This window comes from Candidozyma pseudohaemuli (genome assembly GCF_003013735.1).
Source record: "Candidozyma pseudohaemuli strain B12108 chromosome Unknown scaffold00017, whole genome shotgun sequence".
Lineage (NCBI taxonomy): Eukaryota > Fungi > Ascomycota > Pichiomycetes > Serinales > Metschnikowiaceae > Candidozyma > Candidozyma pseudohaemuli.
Genome location: NW_020194451.1, coordinates 96,044 through 112,789, shown reverse-complemented (window position 1 = coordinate 112,789; position 16,746 = coordinate 96,044). Strand labels below are relative to the sequence as shown.

The following is a 16,746-nucleotide window of genomic DNA, read 5'->3' as shown; positions in this document are numbered from 1 at the left end:
CAGGGGGAGTAGGAAAAAGTCAATTCAGACATGTTTACGGATGGAAGCCATCCTAGAGAAATTTGTTCTTGATCTGAATGACCCATGGCTAAAAGCACTTGGAGGGTGCCGATTCGGACGACTTTCACAGGACAGGTGGTCCATCAGAGATTCCCCCCATTGACTACAATTGATTCATCTTTGTTTCATGGCATTGCCTATATTCTCATAATTGACATTACTTGTTCTCGTGCAAGGCCTTTGGCTCAGAGGCCACGCCGTTCTCGAACTTGGAGACCTTGACATCGGAGTTGCCTCTTCTCTCAGCGGCAACACGCAAGTCGCTCTTCAACGAGTTTCTAACAGTCTTGGCAGCAATGGCCATGGCTCTGTTCAAGGAAATACCGGCTTGCTTGTAGGCAGACATGACGATAAGGTGGAAAGTAGGTTGTGGTAGTTGGTTTTCGGTCGGTCGCGGTGAGGTTTTTCATTGGTGATGACGTTTACGCAGGACCGCTCTTACGTTCTCTAACGGTGCTCACCCAGTTGAGGAAAAAGGTGAACAAAGCTGGCTGAATTCGGTTTTTCGGATCCGTCGACCATTCGAGTAACGTTTGCGAGTAAACTTCCACGATTTTTTTCAAGTACGACTCGTCGAGTCCCACCAAGCTCTTGGCTATAGTGATGCTGCACTGTCCGCAGGACTGGCCATGGGCCTGGTTGGAGGAATACTTACCAGCCTGCTGCTGAAGCCAGCCGATTTCCTTAAGGAACCGTTTTTTGTAGGCTTCAACGTCGTCGAAATGCGCTTCTAGGTCTTCTTTGCCAACCTTGGCTTTTGTCACTCTCGTCTTCAAGATCTTGTGCGCCTTGACTCCAAGCTCCTTGTCCTTGGTGGTGTTGATAAGAAGCACCAACGGACGGAGTAAGTAGAGGTTGTAGGGGGAGTGTGGCTGGACTTTGGAGAAGGCCTCGATGAGGTCGAGAACTCGGCTTTTGAAGAGCATGATCAGCTGCTTGGCCTGTGCAGCCTGGGCCTTCTTGTTGTTGGTGGTGTTTGCCGAAAGAAGGTCTCTTCTCTCCTTGAAGATTCTCGCAAGCTGGTCGTCCATGGCCATCATCTCCTCGTCGTCCATCAGATCGGAGGCAACGTCCGAGTCAGCCTCAAAGGAATCAATCTCGTCGAATTTGACTTCTCCCGATTCGGCCGTAGGAACACCAAGGGCCTTGGCGAGCTTGATGGTGGTTTCCTTCTCGACCTTGGCCGTCAGATCAAGCACATCGCTCTCGCTGTCGCTTTCCTCTTCCTCTTCACTCTCCTCCTCGCTCTCTTCTCCGTCCTCCTCTTCAAATTCGTCTTCTCCCTCGAAAAGATCACGCAGACCTTCCTCGTTTTCCTTGGTCTTGAGGACGTCAAAGAGAAGCTCAAGACACTCCTCGTCGGCCAAGATCTTACCCTCGTGGTTCTTAGCACACAAAAGCGACTCCCACACAAACTGTGAGAGCTTCTTCATCAACAGCGAGTTCTTCAGAAGGAAAGATAAAATGATCTCGGTCAACACAACCTGAATCTTCAAACCTTCCTCCTGCTTCGTGAGGAAATCTTCGTAACACATCTGCAATTCTTGCAAGACATTGACAGCCTCCGCTTCTCCAGAAAGCAACTGTAGAATCACCATCGAGAAAAGAAGCTCAAAACAGTAGTTGGCGTCGCTGGCAGAGTCATCCTTGACATGGCTTTTGATGGTGTCTAAAAGGTCCAAAGCCTGGCTCCGAACCAACGATAACTCCTCGGTGAGCTCAAGACGAGGCTCCAAGTTGCTACTTTTTTCAAGCTTGCCAATGTACTTGACACAGTATAATGACCACGAGTGGCCCTTTCTCTTTTGGCTGATTACTCCAGAAAGGAACGAATTAAGTCTGTCCTGTGCAAGGTGGCTCACGTTATCAGAGACGCTCTTGGTCTTGTCCTTGCCTTGGAAGAAAGCATGCTGAATGAGGAACTCAAAGTTTCTCTCGATAAATCTGTTGTCGGTAAACTGGAATCTCTTTGTGCTGCGCTGCAACAAAAGGAGCTTATCAAGCACCCATTTGAGCACATTATCGTGAGACTTCTTTTTGCTTTCCTCGTCCTTGGGTTCAACCTGCTTGTCTAGCGTCTTGTTGAACAAGTCTATGAGAACGTTCTTGATGTCAACAGCAAGGGACTCGGCTCGGCTGGACGGTATGCTGTCGATGTTTTCGATGTAGCTCAAAACACCCACAAGCGAGTCGGTGACCTTGGACTTGGTGACATTGTCAAAAGCCCAGTTTCCGCCATACTCCTCGCTGATGATGCACTTGAGAGTAGGCACAACCTTGGCCACGTCGCTCTTGGTGACCTCTATGATGGTGTTGAGTACCTTTGTGGCGAGCTTGTTGAGAACTCTGTTATTCTGGGAAGAATGGTTCATGAGGCAGCGCATGAGGTTGGGAGTGAAAAGCGCCTCAACCAGGGAAGCAGGCACCTGCTTGAAGAATAGAATAAATATCTCAAGGCCCCAGTACTTTCTTTCCGTGGAAGCCTTTTCGGCAAATAGCGTCTCGTCAATAGCGACTCTCCAGAACTCTTTGAGATGGATGGACTCGTCCTCGGTCTTTGCCTTCTTTTTCTGTTTCGGCGAGGCGTGCTTCTTTCTCTTTTTGCCGTTGGAGGCCTCGTCTTCCTCCTCTTCATCGTCGGCTTGAGCAAAGTGCTTCACCAAAAGGTCCCATACAAAAGGAATCTGAGGGTTCCACGAGCCCTTCTGTTTCTGTCCGTTTTTGCCCTTCTCCTCAGCATCCACAGGCTCAGCGTCCTTGAGCACAACAGCCAAATTGGGCAAGTTGCCCTTGCTGAGAGGATCGCCGTTTTTCCATCCAGAACCCACCTTGGCTGCGGTCTGAGAACGCAAAGGCTGAGGAATCGTCATGTACACGGCAAGACCCTCCACGGTAAGCGTGAGGTGGTGGTCCTCGACACACTGCAAAATGTGGACAAGGCCGTTTTTGTCGAAAAGGTCAGACAGCAAGTATGCAGCCACGAACTGGCACAAGGTGAACATGACAGTTTCCCTCAACCAGGGCTTCGTGCCGGCCAACTCGACCAAGCTCTTGACGTACTTATCCAAAACTTCCTGGCTGCTTACCTTGGTGTCGAAAAGCACCCTGGAGTTGAGCAAAGCCTGGAAACCGAAAAGGCGTCCAAACAAGACAGACCTGAGTTCAGCACCCTTCATGCCACCCAGAATCTGGGAAACCGACACGAGCTTCTCCACAAAGCCCACAATGGAAAGCTCATAGTCCTCTTTCAAAATGAGCTCCCTTACCAACTCCGTCAAGGCCATGGAGAAGCCAAAACGGGCCGTCTGTCTCAGCGTGGTGAGGCCCTTGACGAGTCTGTTCAAAGCGTAATCCCATTCTGCGGTTGCATTGGCCGCCTGGAGCTCACCCAAAAGGGCAGTTGCCGCCTGGATCCGTTCCTCCGGCAAGTCGCTGCTCAAGCGGTAGTAGTGGTCTTTCAGCACCATGAAGTGTTGATGGTATCTTTTTCGCGATGCGATGCCCAGTTGATGAGGTAGGTGGTGGGTAGGTCAAAGACAAAGGGACAAGGATTTTTATTGTTTATTAGGCATTCATTTAGTTGAAAGGATTTAGAAGAATTGGAAATTGGCTGCTTTTGTGTGGGTGACCCTGGTGGTGATGGCCTCTTGATGCTGTATGGCTATGGCTGCAAACTGCAGTGTAGACGTACAAATTATCGAGAGCAATAAGTCCATGCAATCGGTTCGATTGTTAAACATAACCCGAAGTGTTATTTATGCAAATTTTCAAGAATTAGCCTGCTAATGCAATGTTTTGAAAACTTTGGAGAAGCATGGGTATGGAGTTACTTCACCTACTATAGTACAAGACATGACAGGATATACCCAGCCATCAATTGCATACCATGTTGAGGCTGTCAAAAAATTGGATCCCTAAACTTGAAACCAATTCTAACTCCTCTCATTTAAATCACGTCTACACTCTACTACCAACATCGGCTCCATCTCCACCATCCCGCAACAATGTTGAATTAATGCTATATACATGGCACAGCCATCCGGACCATATGTTGAATGGTCAGTCTAATGTTCTCCAGCCTCTATCCTTAAGCACTGTAAGTCTGCTTAGGGAATGGGAAAGTAGGACCCACCTGCTGGATCGACAAGGAAGCAGCCCACTGGCCAACCTTGACGGACTCCTCCAAGGACTTCTCCTCAACCAAAGAGGCCAAGAATCCAGCAGCAAAGGCGTCTCCAGCACCGTTGGTGTCCACAACAGCACCCTCCTGCAAAGGTCTGACAGGGTACTCCTTGACGTCGAAGGAGTCGGCCTCGGCGTTGTAGGTGACGGTAACGGTGGGCTCAGTGCCGTGGGTGAAAGTGACCACTCTCAGTCTCTTGGAGTTGGCCTTGGGCAACTTGGCGACAGCCTTGGCAATGGCCACGAGGTCATCCTTGATGTCAGCGAGGTCGTGAGACTCGGCGTAGGCAGCAGCCTCGGACTCGTTGGCAATCACGTAGTCCACGTAAGGAAGGGAACGGTCCAAGGGGTCCTTGAAGAACTGGGGGATGAACGGAGCAGAGAAGTTCAAGGAGAAGACCTTGTTGTTCTCGGCAGCGTGCTTACCAAGCAACTCGATGGCCTCTGGCGAGACAGTCAAGTGGAAGCCTCCAATGTAGAAGTACTTGGCCTGTTCAACCAAGGCCCAGTTCTCAGGCTTCTGCAAGTGAGCAGCCTTGAAGTGGTTGGCGGCAGCCAAGTCGGTGACCAAAGAACGGTGGTGACCCGTGATCAAAGCAGCACACTTACCGGTGGCGTGGTCCTCCTGGATCTGGTACTCTGTTCTCAAGCCATACTGCTCGTTGGCGTCGTTCAACTGCTTGGCGTAGACGTCCTTACCAACAGAGCCGAAGTAGACGACCGACTTTGGTGGCAAGATGTACTGGGCGCCTCTGGCGGCGTTTTGGGCAGCACCTCCAGCGACCAACTTCAAGGACTTGTTGTTCAAGGCCTCGTTGTAGATGGGCAAGTGTTTCTCGTCGGCGAGAATGGCATCGTCAGCCTTGAGGTCGTATTTGGCAAGGTAGTCAGCGTCGACGTCGACCTGCAAATCCAAAAGGGGGTTACCGAGACAAACCAAGGGGTACAGCATTGTAGTAGTTGGTGGTAGGTGAAAAAAACGCAGCGTGAGAAATCTCATGGGTCTGAGGCTCCGCATGGAGGGTCCCACGGTGGGCATTGATGGGTGGGTTATGAATAATTGAATGAACTGGGGTTTTTTGAGGATTTGAAAGGCTTTGATTTTTGCAGTTTGAGCTTTTGTCTGGGGTTTGGGGTGGAGTCGGTTGTGGAGGTGGGGAGGTGTGGCTGCAAACTATACGAGCTGCCTATATACCGCCGGTCAGGAGACCACTGGGGTGACCGGGCGAAATAGAGGGATTTTCGTGGATTTTCATGCGGTCGTGATTTGAGTTTGGTTTGGGGAATCGGGAGGAGTTGGGGTTTTTGTGGGGCTGGTTGAGTGGTATTGGAGGATGTGGCCCACGAGGGCCGAGACAATGAGAAGGTGGACGATGGAGGTGTTTGGTGAAGGGGCCAATTGGAGGTGGTGATTGTTTTGGGATTCGATGAAAGGCTTGAAAGAAGTTTTGCAATTGGGTGGTGGCGTCTGGTGGTTTGTTGAGTTGCAGAGGTTACATGGCTGTGGAGGTTACCATAGTATGGAAGGTCACCGAGCGATACCGAGTGGTGATGTCATAGGATACTGAGAAGTGGCAGCTGTGCCAGCTTCAAATATGCATTTACTTGTTTTTGAGCCATGAACTCTGATAGTCCTTCAATGGTGGAGAACCTCGGTAGTAGGTATCATTGGTTTGATGTACGAGAGTTCAAAGTCAAAGCTACACCTACATTCAAGTATGAAGGTTCATTCACCACTCTTTTCGATTGAAACCTAATTTGCATTTGTACGATAACGAAGGTTGTTTATTGAATGGAGAAGGGGTAGTCCAGAGTTTGGATTAAGCAACGGTATACCCCCGAGGTGTCGCTTGGTCTTGCTTCAACAGAGCGGATTATGCAATGCAAATTCATACTTTACCATGACTTACCTATGAATAAGTTTGGATACCAATCCGATGTGCCTAGCCTTCCATTGGTTTGATACCTGCCTGGCCTGGTTCCTACTACTTCCCACCAAATCTCCATTACCACCCAAAAATCCCGTCAATATCAAATTCCCTCTACTTCAATTCCACAAACTCCTCAATCAACAATTGCAAATCTCCATATATTTTGACCCTCCAGCCGCTCACTTAAAACCGGAAGCCTCACCATTGACCACCTGAGAAGATGCCTATTGTGGTAACACCACGAACAATGGATCGAGATCGCCTGAAAAACAGCGGTTCAGTGGATCGATCGCCGTCAAAAACCACCATACCAAAAACCCCCACAAAAGCCCATTCTCCAATCTCTCTATAAATAGCGGACATACCACTTCTGATGCCGAGAAACGGCTATCTTCTCACTGGACCCAACAAGTTTCGACGACAAAGGCCTCGAGCCGAAAAGCTTCAAAAACCATCGGAATACGAACAATGGCCTTATCCATGGAATATTCACCCTCTATTGGTCCCTGGATGCACCAACCTTATACCTTCTGCAACCTCGTAAACTCGCATGTATCTCCGGCTTCTAACCCCAGCACCAAACCTCTGCATTATCGGAGGAGCCAGATTTCGCCAACTCTTCCAAAAACGCCCCCCTTCAATTTCACCAAAATTCCACTAAATCTCCAACACATCCCCATCCTTCCAATTGCCGAACCTTCCATGCTGGTTCATGCAAGGTTAATGGCTGCGAAACATTGACAGCTTCTAGATAACCCACCACAACTTACCCCTATCGGCTTTGATCTGATCCCTTAGAATCTATTTTCAAAATCGCCAACCCCATAAGTCTCCGATCTCCTTTCCCCCTCCTTTCCCCAAATCAACTCCATCACCACTTTGGGCTAGGGGCACCTCCACATGCGTTCTGCAGAAAGAAGCTCCCAACACTCACCACCATGTTCGTTCTTTATGAAGACCCACTAGCTTGGGCTAGACCGTTCCCTGCAAACCCTTCCACGCCTCTCCAGGCTCATTGGCATGAAGTGCTCGGTCTGTTTTTATTCTACTGTGCCATTCAGGCCGTATCTCCCTGGGTATCCACCGCGTTGGTTGGAAAGGCTTACACTGGCTTGAACCACAAGACAAAGCTCAACTTTGACATCCACGTGGTCTCAATGGTCCAGTGCATCATCCTGGTGGTCACCTTGGTTCCATCCTGGGGAAACGAGCATTTCCAGAACCGTGCAACCGACCCTTATGGCTCCATCTTTGGCTACAACGCCTACTCTGGTTTTGTGCTGGCCATCACCATTGGCTACTTCATCTGGGACTTGATCGTGTGCTTGTTGTACATTCGCCTCTTTGGCGCTGGCTTCCTCTTGCATGCTTTTGCTGCCTTGTACGTGTTCAGCGTGGCCCTCGTGAAACCATATTGCATGCCGTGGATGCCGGCGTTCTTGCTTTTTGAGTTGAGCACTCCTTTTGTCAATGTCAACTGGTTCTCCTCCAGGCTTCCGGCCGGCACGGTCCCCGATAAGGTTGTTCTCGTGAACGGCATTCTCTTGCTTATCACCTTCTTCCTGGTCAGAATCCTCTGGGGCTTCTACGCCGTCGGGCTTGTGGCCTACGACATGTACCGCGTGGCACACATGGCGTCTATTTTCTGGCCCATTACGATTCTCGTGCTCAACTTCTCGTTGGACGTTTTGAACGTGTACTGGTTCATGAAGATGGTGGCCATTGCGAAGAAGAAGGCCAAGGGCGCCAAGACGCGGCCTGTGGCCAAGGAGGCTGCTAAATACGAGTGATGGTCAGAAATCTGCCATCTCTTGTTCTCATAGATAGCGACCGGGACGTTTAGCCGCTGCTTTGTCGGCCAACGAGGAAGCACGACTTCCTCACGGACTGGACTCGAGAAAGTGCTCGAAGTAAGGAGTACCTAATGAATGAACTGTGATAATTGACCTCGCTTGGCGACCAAACTTTGGTTGCAGCTGGTGATGGGGGTCTCGATTTGCACCCAATCAAACAGACCCATCCACCACCAACTTTGCCAATCGAAACACATCGCCACGTAGAACCAACTCAAAACCCTCTAATCTTGAAATATCTATAATTTTTTTTTGGTTAGCCCATTCCACGCTGAAATCACAAGGCTGGTCTGCTCTGATACAGCCTGGTCGTGCGCGCACCGCCTCGCTCCTATGATCCTCTCCTCCACGTTAACTTCAATACACATCTGTTTTCAGGGGACCCTTTCCATATCTAGACCATAACCGCTACCAGCGCTTTCCTACAGCATCCAGCCTCACTTTCGCATAGACCCCGCTAACTAGAAAGACAGATTACCCCCACATCATGAATAACGAATACGACTACTTGTTCAAGTTGTTATTGATTGGCGACTCCGGTGTCGGTAAGTCATGTTTATTGTTGCGTTTCGCCGACAACACCTACACGCAAGACTACATCTCCACCATCGGCGTGGACTTTAAGATCAGAACGATTGAGCTCGACGGCAAAACCATCAAGTTGCAGATCTGGGATACCGCGGGTCAGGAGCGTTTCAGAACCATCACCTCTTCCTACTACCGTGGCGCCCACGGTATCATCATTGTGTACGATGTCACCGACCAGGAATCGTTCAACAACGTCAAGCAGTGGTTGCAGGAGATTGACCGTTACGCCACCGGCGGTGTCATGAAGTTGTTGGTGGGCAACAAGGCCGACATGAGCGACAAGAAGGTGGTGGAGTACACGGCCGCCAAGGAGTTTGCCGAGGCGTTGGACATTCCTTTCTTGGAGACGTCGGCGTTGTCGTCTTCGAACGTCGAGCAGGCCTTCTACACCATGGCCAGGCAGATCAAGGCCCAGATGACCAGCAATGCCGGAGCTGGCCAGGGCGGTGCCAACAACAACAAACTGAACGTCAACTTGCGTGGTCAGTCCTTGACCAACAACCAGTCCAACCTGTGCTGTTGAGCTAGGTTACACACTCACATCTCACCCTTTGTTTCCAGGCTGTGGAGCCTCGTGAATAGCGTTTATGCTTAATATCTAGGATCAAGTGTAGGGGCTTCTACGGAGTTTTCAAGTATCATAAATTTTTAAAGGCCGTCTAAAATAACGTAGGTGGGCCCGCATTGGATAGCCGCCTAGCGGAACACATAGACGTAGTATTGCACGTACAAGTTACCGTTGGGGTCCTTAACAAAACGGCCCTTACCAATCAAGTTTTCCTTAACGGCCCACTTGTACTTGTCCAGAACATCACCATCAAAGTGAATTCTAGGGTTACTGGTCACGTAAGCATCCTCAAAAGACGATCCGTCGCTCTTTCCAGAAAGAACAGCCACGGTAGGTTCGGTCAATTGGATGATACCTTGGTAAGTGATGTACACACCAGCACCTTCGGGTGTTTTCCCGTACAATTTGCAGTCCAACGCGTTGTACCCGTCTCTGTGGTTTGTAGTAATGTCATCAAAACCAGAAATATCCTTCACCTCGAGCTCAAAGCCGTACTTGTTCTTGACAGTCTCAATGTAACCCTCAGCGACTCTAGCCAAAGTCAACGATTTGTCTTTGGCAGAGTCCGAGAAAACAGGCGAAGGAGCAGGATTCAACTTCAAGTTGACGAGAAAAACAGGCTCCAACTCGGGAGTCTTGGGCAATGAAGGTGTAACTGAGGGGTCCATGGAAAAAGAAGTGGTGGTTCCGTGCGATAATGCGGAGGTCAGGAGACCCGGTGATAAGGTAGGCAGGTGACCAGGGGAAAAAGCAGTGGGGAGGTGATATAGGAAAGAGTGGATTTGTTAGGTTCCGTGTTTTTGGTGGATTTGGGATTTTATGGAAATTTGATGTTGATAGGTGAAGTGGTGGAGAACGTGGTCAGGGCTTTCGCAGCCATTAGTATGGGTGGAAGATGGTTGGTGAGAAGTCAGCGGAAAGTTGTGATGGGAGCTCAATGGGCGGTGGTTATGTTTATTATGTGTATTTGGATCAATTGGGAGGTTTTAGGGCTTGGATTTTTGAAGAAAGCATCAAATTGGGCTTCAGGTGAGCTTAGTCAGCATGGATGGTTTGACAACAACGAGGCGCTTCGCAGATTGTGCTTGGAATTCAACTATGTACATTTCATGGGACTTTGAAAGAAATGGAAGGTGGAGGTGTTTTGTAGGACCTCACTTGATCGATACAGATGGTACTGAATGAGCCGTAGGTTTTGAGCTTAGATGTCGTACTTACTTCGTGCCTCGAAAGTAGGCAAAATTGGAGCATTTTTGAAAAGAGGGTGCTTTCAATAAGAGTATCATTGCTCGTTTGACTGCCTCGGGCATAGTTTCAGGTGGTTCATGAGCTGATCTACAAAGTTGAGCTGAGGCTATGAAGCATCTAATTTTTCTCGAAGCCAGTTGAGTGATTACGAACACTTATTTCATCAAAATTTAAGAGTTCAATGTTTACCATCTTGTCAAAGATCAGGAAAGGGCATCCTCCCATCAGGCTCAATCAAGCTGGTACATTCGTGTGGGGCAGGGTTCATGACGTATTTTCACCAGGAAAGTGATATACCAGCACACATGCGACATGAGCCGGCTGCCTAATAATCACATACAAATCAACATTTTCGAAATTGTTTTGAAGCGTTTTAATTGCTATTAAATCACTGCTTGTTGGCGACTAATGGCACCTTCCACACAATAAGACCGCGCATGAACAAGCATATTTGGGGTGCAGCCCGCATCCAGTAGATGTCAATCAACCAAGCGAATTTGACAACTTTTCTTCGAGAAATTTCATTCAAATGAAAAGTTCAAGCATTCCCCATCATCAACTTTTCTCTTATTTCTCCCTCGTTGCACAATCATCGGCTGTTCAATTCGCTAGTGGTCCAGATCAGCCTCACTTTTGACGTCTTACATAAACGCAACAATAGGCACAAAACTCTATTCAAGAAGCCCAATTTCACCGTCCAAAAAGAAAGACAGACTAGATCTTTTTTAAATTGAAATAGTCAACAAATAGTAAAAACTAGATCGGATAAAATGTGACAGACTTTTCGCTCACGCTTTCGTCAAAAGACGCTTATCTACAATTGGCAACTGGAGCCGCGCTCATATGGCACTTGGATCAATTGTGGCCATTTCTGTACGGCTGTAAATTAGCGCGAGTAAACAAATTACTTCAAAACCACTCCTTCTTTTTCTCCAAATATGTCACTCCTTGCAAGCCCATACACTTTGCCAGACCAGAAGGAAACCGAATTGGGCATTGTGGCCCAGTGGTGGACCAAAAACCTGTTTCCCCAGTCGCTTGATGAAATTGACTTGAAGGACTTCTTCGAGGTGAAGAACGTCCAAGATCGTGGCGAGTACTACGATAAACCAAAGGACGCCACCGGTGTGATTCTTGTCAGCTCCAAGAAATTGTCAGTTGTGGCTGGATGGAGAAACGAGAAGCACGAAGGTCCATACCAGGTGTACTCTGAGCAAGAGAAGGACACAATTGGATTCCACTTTGTTGGAGACACCAAGGTTGTGTTTCTCGGGTGGATCTAAGCGTGGCACAGGATGATTATGTGGTCGTTTTCGATATCTATACCCAAACAGGAGTTGGTTTTGCACCTTGAAGGTTTGATCAATCATACCAAGCTTAATACGTCTATAGATCCAATAGAAGTATAATCCGCTTGGCTTCTATTTCCATGGTTCTTGTTGCTATTTCGCTCGAGAGGCTTGAAGAACACAGTGGTATTTAAATGTTTCACAAGGGTTAGTTCAGCTGATCACAGTCCATTGGGCTGACTTCTCAAAGGTGCTTCTGGTGGTCGTTGGATTTGATCATTAGTTGTAGAATATGCCCGAATTTCGTCAAATTACAACTTTGTGCCTCTGTTGCAGCTAAACGACAAAGCTGGAGTGAGAGCCGACCTATTATTCGAAAGCCCTGATTACTATGCCAAAATGGCTACATAGTGGGATCGTTATGTTAGGGCCAATGCTACTTGAATCGATCTGATCGATGAAATTCGACAGTTTTTCGAAACCACGCTTTTAGAACAAATTCCAAAGAAAGTAAGCCTCACCAAATATCTTGCAAATTTGACTATGTTGTCTTTTTGGGGCACTCACTCATACTAGTCTTGCTCGCCAGTCTACGCTGCGAATACCTACAAGACCCCATACCCTTACACTATCGAATCATATCATTCACAATGAAAGCAAAAATTTGACTACTCGAAATATCAGAATCCCAAAATAACAAAGTCACAAAATAATCTTAATATTTACAACCATTCCTGGTAAATTCTACCCACCAGTGGCCCACTGTGTAAGGCCCAGTGGAGCTGCGCACACCCTTGCACCGTAGTGGCAATATCATATCGCCAGAATCAACCACCAATCCAACGTATCAACGCAATCCCAACATCCACAATGACCGCCGACGTTGACATGGCCGACGCCTCCGTGGTGGCTGCTTCCAAAGTACAGGATCCTCCCAAAGAGGAGCCCACGCCCGTCAGCTTAACTGAAGAAATCGAGCTGGCATTTGGCCTGCTTCAGAAAGCAGCTGCCAACTTCGACAACAGATACGTTTCCAAGGTGCACCGTGACTTGGGCGGCTTGAGACGCAGAATTGTCGAGGACCCCAATACATTGGCGCTGGTTATTGCTAAAACGCTTCCAGTGGAGCACCCATCCAGAAATACCCTCTTGAGCCAGTTACCAAAGACACAAGTCGACGCTCCCACGTCGGGCGATGTGCTTCCTGAAATCAATGTTTTCATGCACCTTCTTGTCCAGCTCTACCTCCTCGATACGCACGAATTGGACCGTTTGGACGAGTTCAACAAACATGTCATTGCCTTGTTGGCCTCCTACAACCGCAGAACCTTGGACTTTGCCCTGGTCAAGGTGTGGTTCTACGTTGCCCGTACACACGAGTTGAGAGGCGACTTGTACCTGATCAGACCGGCGCTTTTGGCCGCTCTCAGAACAGCCACCTTGAGACACGACGACGAAACCACCGCCATGGTGATCAACTTGTTGTTGCGCAACTACTTACTCACGCACGAGATCTCACAGGCGGCCAACTTGTGTGAAAAGGTTGTCTTCCCCACAAATGCTGCCAACGCTCTCACCGCCAGATACTACTACTACTTGCTGAGGATCAACACTATTCAGTTGGACTACTCGCAAGCGCACGAGTGTGTAGTGGCTGCCATCAGAAAAGCTCCCCAGACGCAATTGGCTACCGGTTTCTTGCAGGCAGCCACCAAATTGAATATCATCATTGAATTGTTGATGGGTGACATCCCAGAATTGAAGGTTTTCAAATCGACGTCAGGTAACCTTGAGCCATACTTCCAGGTGACGAAAGCAGTGCGTCTCGGTGACTTGAAGCTCTTTGGAGAGGTGTTGAACAAGTATGAAGCTGTTTTCGTCAAGGACGACAACTTCACGTTGGTGTCGCGGTTGCGTCAAAATGTCATCAAGACCGGTATCAGAGTGATCTCACTCTCGTACTCCAAGATTTCCTTGAGAGACATTTGCATCAAGTTGCACCTTGATTCAGAGGAGGCCACCGAATACATTGTCTCCAAGGCCATCAGAGACGGAGTGATAGAAGCCAGTCTCAATCACGAACAGAGCTACATGAAGAGCAAGGAATTGTTGGACGTGTACTCCACCAAGTTGCCCCAGGAGGACTTTGACCAGAGAATCCGCTTCTGCTTGTCTTTGCATAATGACTCCGTCAAAGCCATGCGGTACCCCTCCGACGACAGCAAGACTGAGTTGGCCAAGAACAACTTGGAGTCCAGAGACGACGAGATGGGTTTATTGCAGGCAATCGAGGACGGTGACTTGGACGACTTCATGGAGTAGGCTACATAGATCATCAAAATAATAGCGTACGCAGCCTGTAGATACTATCAACACATTTCGCACCCAACTGATTACCTACTACCACTTTCAACAACACCATGCCAGAACCTGAAAACGTGACTCTTCGGTTTGACCAGGATGTCTACGGTACAGCTGAAGACCCTTTCATGCAAGATGAAGAGAAAATCCCAATATCTGAGCTAATTCCACGTATATTACTAGAGAGACAGTCTTTTCTCAATGTGACTGAAGAACAACTCGAGGAAGAAATTGCCAACAAGGGATCCAATGACGAGGAAGCAGAGGACCATGAAGCTGCAGAAGCTGAAGATACCGAGACAGCCACTCAGCTTTTCCAAAAACAGAAGTTTGAACTTCTAGGGCACATCAACTTTGCCATGAACGAGACCTCACTCTCATTAGACTTCATTTCCCTTCTAATGTCTGCTGTGAAACCCAGCATCACAAAGTCGACGATATCGCCACATCTCAGTAAAGTGGCTCCTTTGGGATCCTTGAACTCAGACAGATTGAACCAGGATGCTGATGCTCAAGAACAGAAGAATGCAAAGGAAGCAAAAAGATCCAAGGCAGAGAACATTGGCCTTGGCTGGAAATACCAATCGCTCAATCACATCAAAACGCTATTTCAATCGGCCGGTGAGCTGTTGCGCCAACAAGTCAATATAGAGCACAACTACTGGAACATGATTAACCAGGTATTGGCTCATGACGAGGTGCTTTTCAGAGTCAGAGACCCATTGACGGGGAACCGTGCTATTGGTGTGAAATACGGCTATGGAGACTCTGGTCTGAGCTACTTTGACCAGGGCTTGGCTGTGCTTCGTAAAGATGAACTGACAGGAGAACTTACATTTAGCCCTATTATGACGGGCAACCACAAGCTCAGTCTCAAGTCGAATAAATACACTCGAGTGAGGATATTGAGCAAGTTTGATGACGATTTTGTGTTGACTGGTCAGTCTGTGTTTGAGAAGAGCGTGTTGGAGGAAAAAAGCCAGTACAGAGTGATCAACGATATTGAGAAGGCCCGGTACTTTCTTTTTGAGGATGACCTCTTGTATCATCTCATTAGGGAGGCCAAGTATCTTATCAACTATAATGTGTCAATTATCTCGAACAAGGTGATTATCGAGATCCACGATCTGGTGATCGAGATCGAGTCGGTCATCTTTGATGAGAACAATGAAGAGGAGCTCGAAAACGCTTACCAGAACATCAACAAGGAATCTTCAAAAAATAACGAAAAAGCACAAGCAATCCTTACCTTCCTTAAGCTAATGTTGTGCTGCTACTACAAGTACAACCTCGAATTGAAGCAGAAGATTCCAACCTCATTCACCAAGTGGAAGCAAAACAACTCGCATCCGTTGATCCTCCGTCCGCTCATAGGACACATAAGGCATGAGATCAACGTCAGGAACATGCACACAATCATTAACAAGATCTACAAAAAGCTCAATCTGGAGGAGTTCTCATACGAGATAATCGAGGACAAGTACCTCAACCTCCGTAAGGGAAGTCCTGTCAAGAACCCTTTCCAAAAAGCGGTGGAGAAGCCACTTTCGAAATTCAAGGTTATTCTACAAAAACTCAAGACCAAAGAGCACCTCTTGGTCGAGCTTGATGTTACGGCTGGAGACATTTTCGTCAATTTGATCATGAATTTGACTGTTTCTAAATATGCCAACATCGAGGACCTTCAACAAAACCAGCTGGGCACGAACGTGCTCCAGTTGTCATTCACGGACATTTTTGAGATCGAAGAGAGCTTGAACTGGACCGTTCTTAACTTTGTCCAGAGCTAAAGAGGCACGACTTGCGCGTCGGCGGTCTTTCTAAGCTCTTCACCGTGCTCCTCAAGATAAGTCTTGACACGCGTGTACTTTTCGGTCTTCAAGTTGTTGTAGATCAAGAAGTTGAGCCAGATTTCCAAAAATGCAAAAGTGAAGACGAGGTTGTTGGCAACCAAGCCGTAGTTGGAAGAAATGCAGAAAGCGCCCAAGACGAAGTTGAACATCAAACGCACGGGCACGAGGTTTTCAAAATAGGGAATGTTCTCCGACAAGAGGGGAACCAAGTCACTCAAGGCGTAGCTTGAAAGGAACACGGCAATGAGACCGAAAAGTGGGTTGGTGGTGGTCACCTGGATGGTAGGCAAACGCATAGCCTGGCCCAAAAGAATGGAAAAGTTGGCGTTGGTGAGAGCCAAGGGGTTCTTAAGGAGCATGAAAGACAACCATAGCAAGAAGGCTATGCGGATGTATAGCACGATGTTGGCGGTCAAAAATTGCATGGCAAGGAAGAGTAGTATGTGAGTTGCGATGCGTCGCGAACTCTAAGTACGCGAGGTGGAGCCGGCCTAATGTATGAGAGTTGGATTAAATTTTTTGTTGTAGGTAAGTAATGGAATGGTGAATGAAGAGAAGTGAGGGATATATGTTTTGTTAGTATATTGGAATGTTTTGTGATTTATAAGCTGACTAATGTTTGTGAGATATGGGTGATATTGCGGAACTGAGGCAAATTGTTAGAAACACCCACTACTTTTAAACTAAAGCCATGAGTAATAAATATAAAAACACATTAAAGCACCGATTTCAAGAAGAAATTGGACGAGTACTATCCTCGAAGGGTAAAATGGGAGATTTTTGGTGCTTCGATCACTTCGCTACTGACGAAAT

At 47.8% G+C, this 16,746-nt stretch overlaps 9 protein-coding genes across 9 annotated transcripts; 5 read left to right on the top strand and 4 right to left on the bottom strand.

The window, feature by feature from the left end:
* Positions 1 to 217: 217 nt before the first annotated feature.
* Positions 218 to 3,527, bottom strand: C7M61_004724 (uncharacterized protein; the record flags this gene model as incomplete). Its single annotated transcript, XM_024860041.1, has 2 exons — positions 218 to 387; positions 503 to 3,527. The coding sequence occupies 2 exons, from the start codon at positions 3,525 to 3,527 to the stop codon at positions 218 to 220; spliced, it is 3,195 nt and encodes a 1,064-aa protein (XP_024711791.1).
* Positions 3,528 to 4,147: 620 nt separating this feature from the next.
* Positions 4,148 to 5,194, bottom strand: ADO1 (adenosine kinase; the record flags this gene model as incomplete). Its single annotated transcript, XM_024860040.1, has 1 exon — positions 4,148 to 5,194. The coding sequence occupies one exon, from the start codon at positions 5,192 to 5,194 to the stop codon at positions 4,148 to 4,150; it is 1,047 nt and encodes a 348-aa protein (XP_024711790.1).
* A 1,917-nt stretch (positions 5,195 to 7,111) lies between these two features.
* On the top strand, positions 7,112 to 7,963 carry C7M61_004722 (uncharacterized protein; the record flags this gene model as incomplete). Its single annotated transcript, XM_024860039.1, has 1 exon — positions 7,112 to 7,963. The coding sequence occupies one exon, from the start codon at positions 7,112 to 7,114 to the stop codon at positions 7,961 to 7,963; it is 852 nt and encodes a 283-aa protein (XP_024711789.1).
* Positions 7,964 to 8,513: 550 nt separating this feature from the next.
* On the top strand, positions 8,514 to 9,137 carry YPT1 (Rab family GTPase; the record flags this gene model as incomplete). Its single annotated transcript, XM_024860038.1, has 1 exon — positions 8,514 to 9,137. One exon carries the CDS (start codon positions 8,514 to 8,516, stop codon positions 9,135 to 9,137), a length of 624 nt encoding a protein of 207 aa, XP_024711788.1.
* Positions 9,138 to 9,310: 173 nt separating this feature from the next.
* On the bottom strand, positions 9,311 to 9,850 carry C7M61_004720 (uncharacterized protein; the record flags this gene model as incomplete). Its single annotated transcript, XM_024860037.1, has 1 exon — positions 9,311 to 9,850. One exon carries the CDS (start codon positions 9,848 to 9,850, stop codon positions 9,311 to 9,313), a length of 540 nt encoding a protein of 179 aa, XP_024711787.1.
* A 1,518-nt stretch (positions 9,851 to 11,368) lies between these two features.
* Positions 11,369 to 11,713, top strand: C7M61_004719 (uncharacterized protein; the record flags this gene model as incomplete). Its single annotated transcript, XM_024860036.1, has 1 exon — positions 11,369 to 11,713. The coding sequence occupies one exon, from the start codon at positions 11,369 to 11,371 to the stop codon at positions 11,711 to 11,713; it is 345 nt and encodes a 114-aa protein (XP_024711786.1).
* Positions 11,714 to 12,589: 876 nt separating this feature from the next.
* On the top strand, positions 12,590 to 14,041 carry RPN3 (proteasome regulatory particle lid subunit; the record flags this gene model as incomplete). The annotated part of the gene is made up of 1 exon (XM_024860035.1): positions 12,590 to 14,041. One exon carries the CDS (start codon positions 12,590 to 12,592, stop codon positions 14,039 to 14,041), a length of 1,452 nt encoding a protein of 483 aa, XP_024711785.1.
* A 98-nt stretch (positions 14,042 to 14,139) lies between these two features.
* Positions 14,140 to 15,838, top strand: MED17 (Med17p; the record flags this gene model as incomplete). The annotated part of the gene is made up of 2 exons (XM_024860034.1): positions 14,140 to 15,797; positions 15,823 to 15,838. The coding sequence occupies 2 exons, from the start codon at positions 14,140 to 14,142 to the stop codon at positions 15,836 to 15,838; spliced, it is 1,674 nt and encodes a 557-aa protein (XP_024711784.1).
* A 28-nt stretch (positions 15,839 to 15,866) lies between these two features.
* C7M61_004716 (uncharacterized protein) lies at positions 15,867 to 16,358 on the bottom strand (the record flags this gene model as incomplete). Its single annotated transcript, XM_024860033.1, has 1 exon — positions 15,867 to 16,358. The coding sequence occupies one exon, from the start codon at positions 16,356 to 16,358 to the stop codon at positions 15,867 to 15,869; it is 492 nt and encodes a 163-aa protein (XP_024711783.1).
* Positions 16,359 to 16,746: the final 388 nt, after the last annotated feature.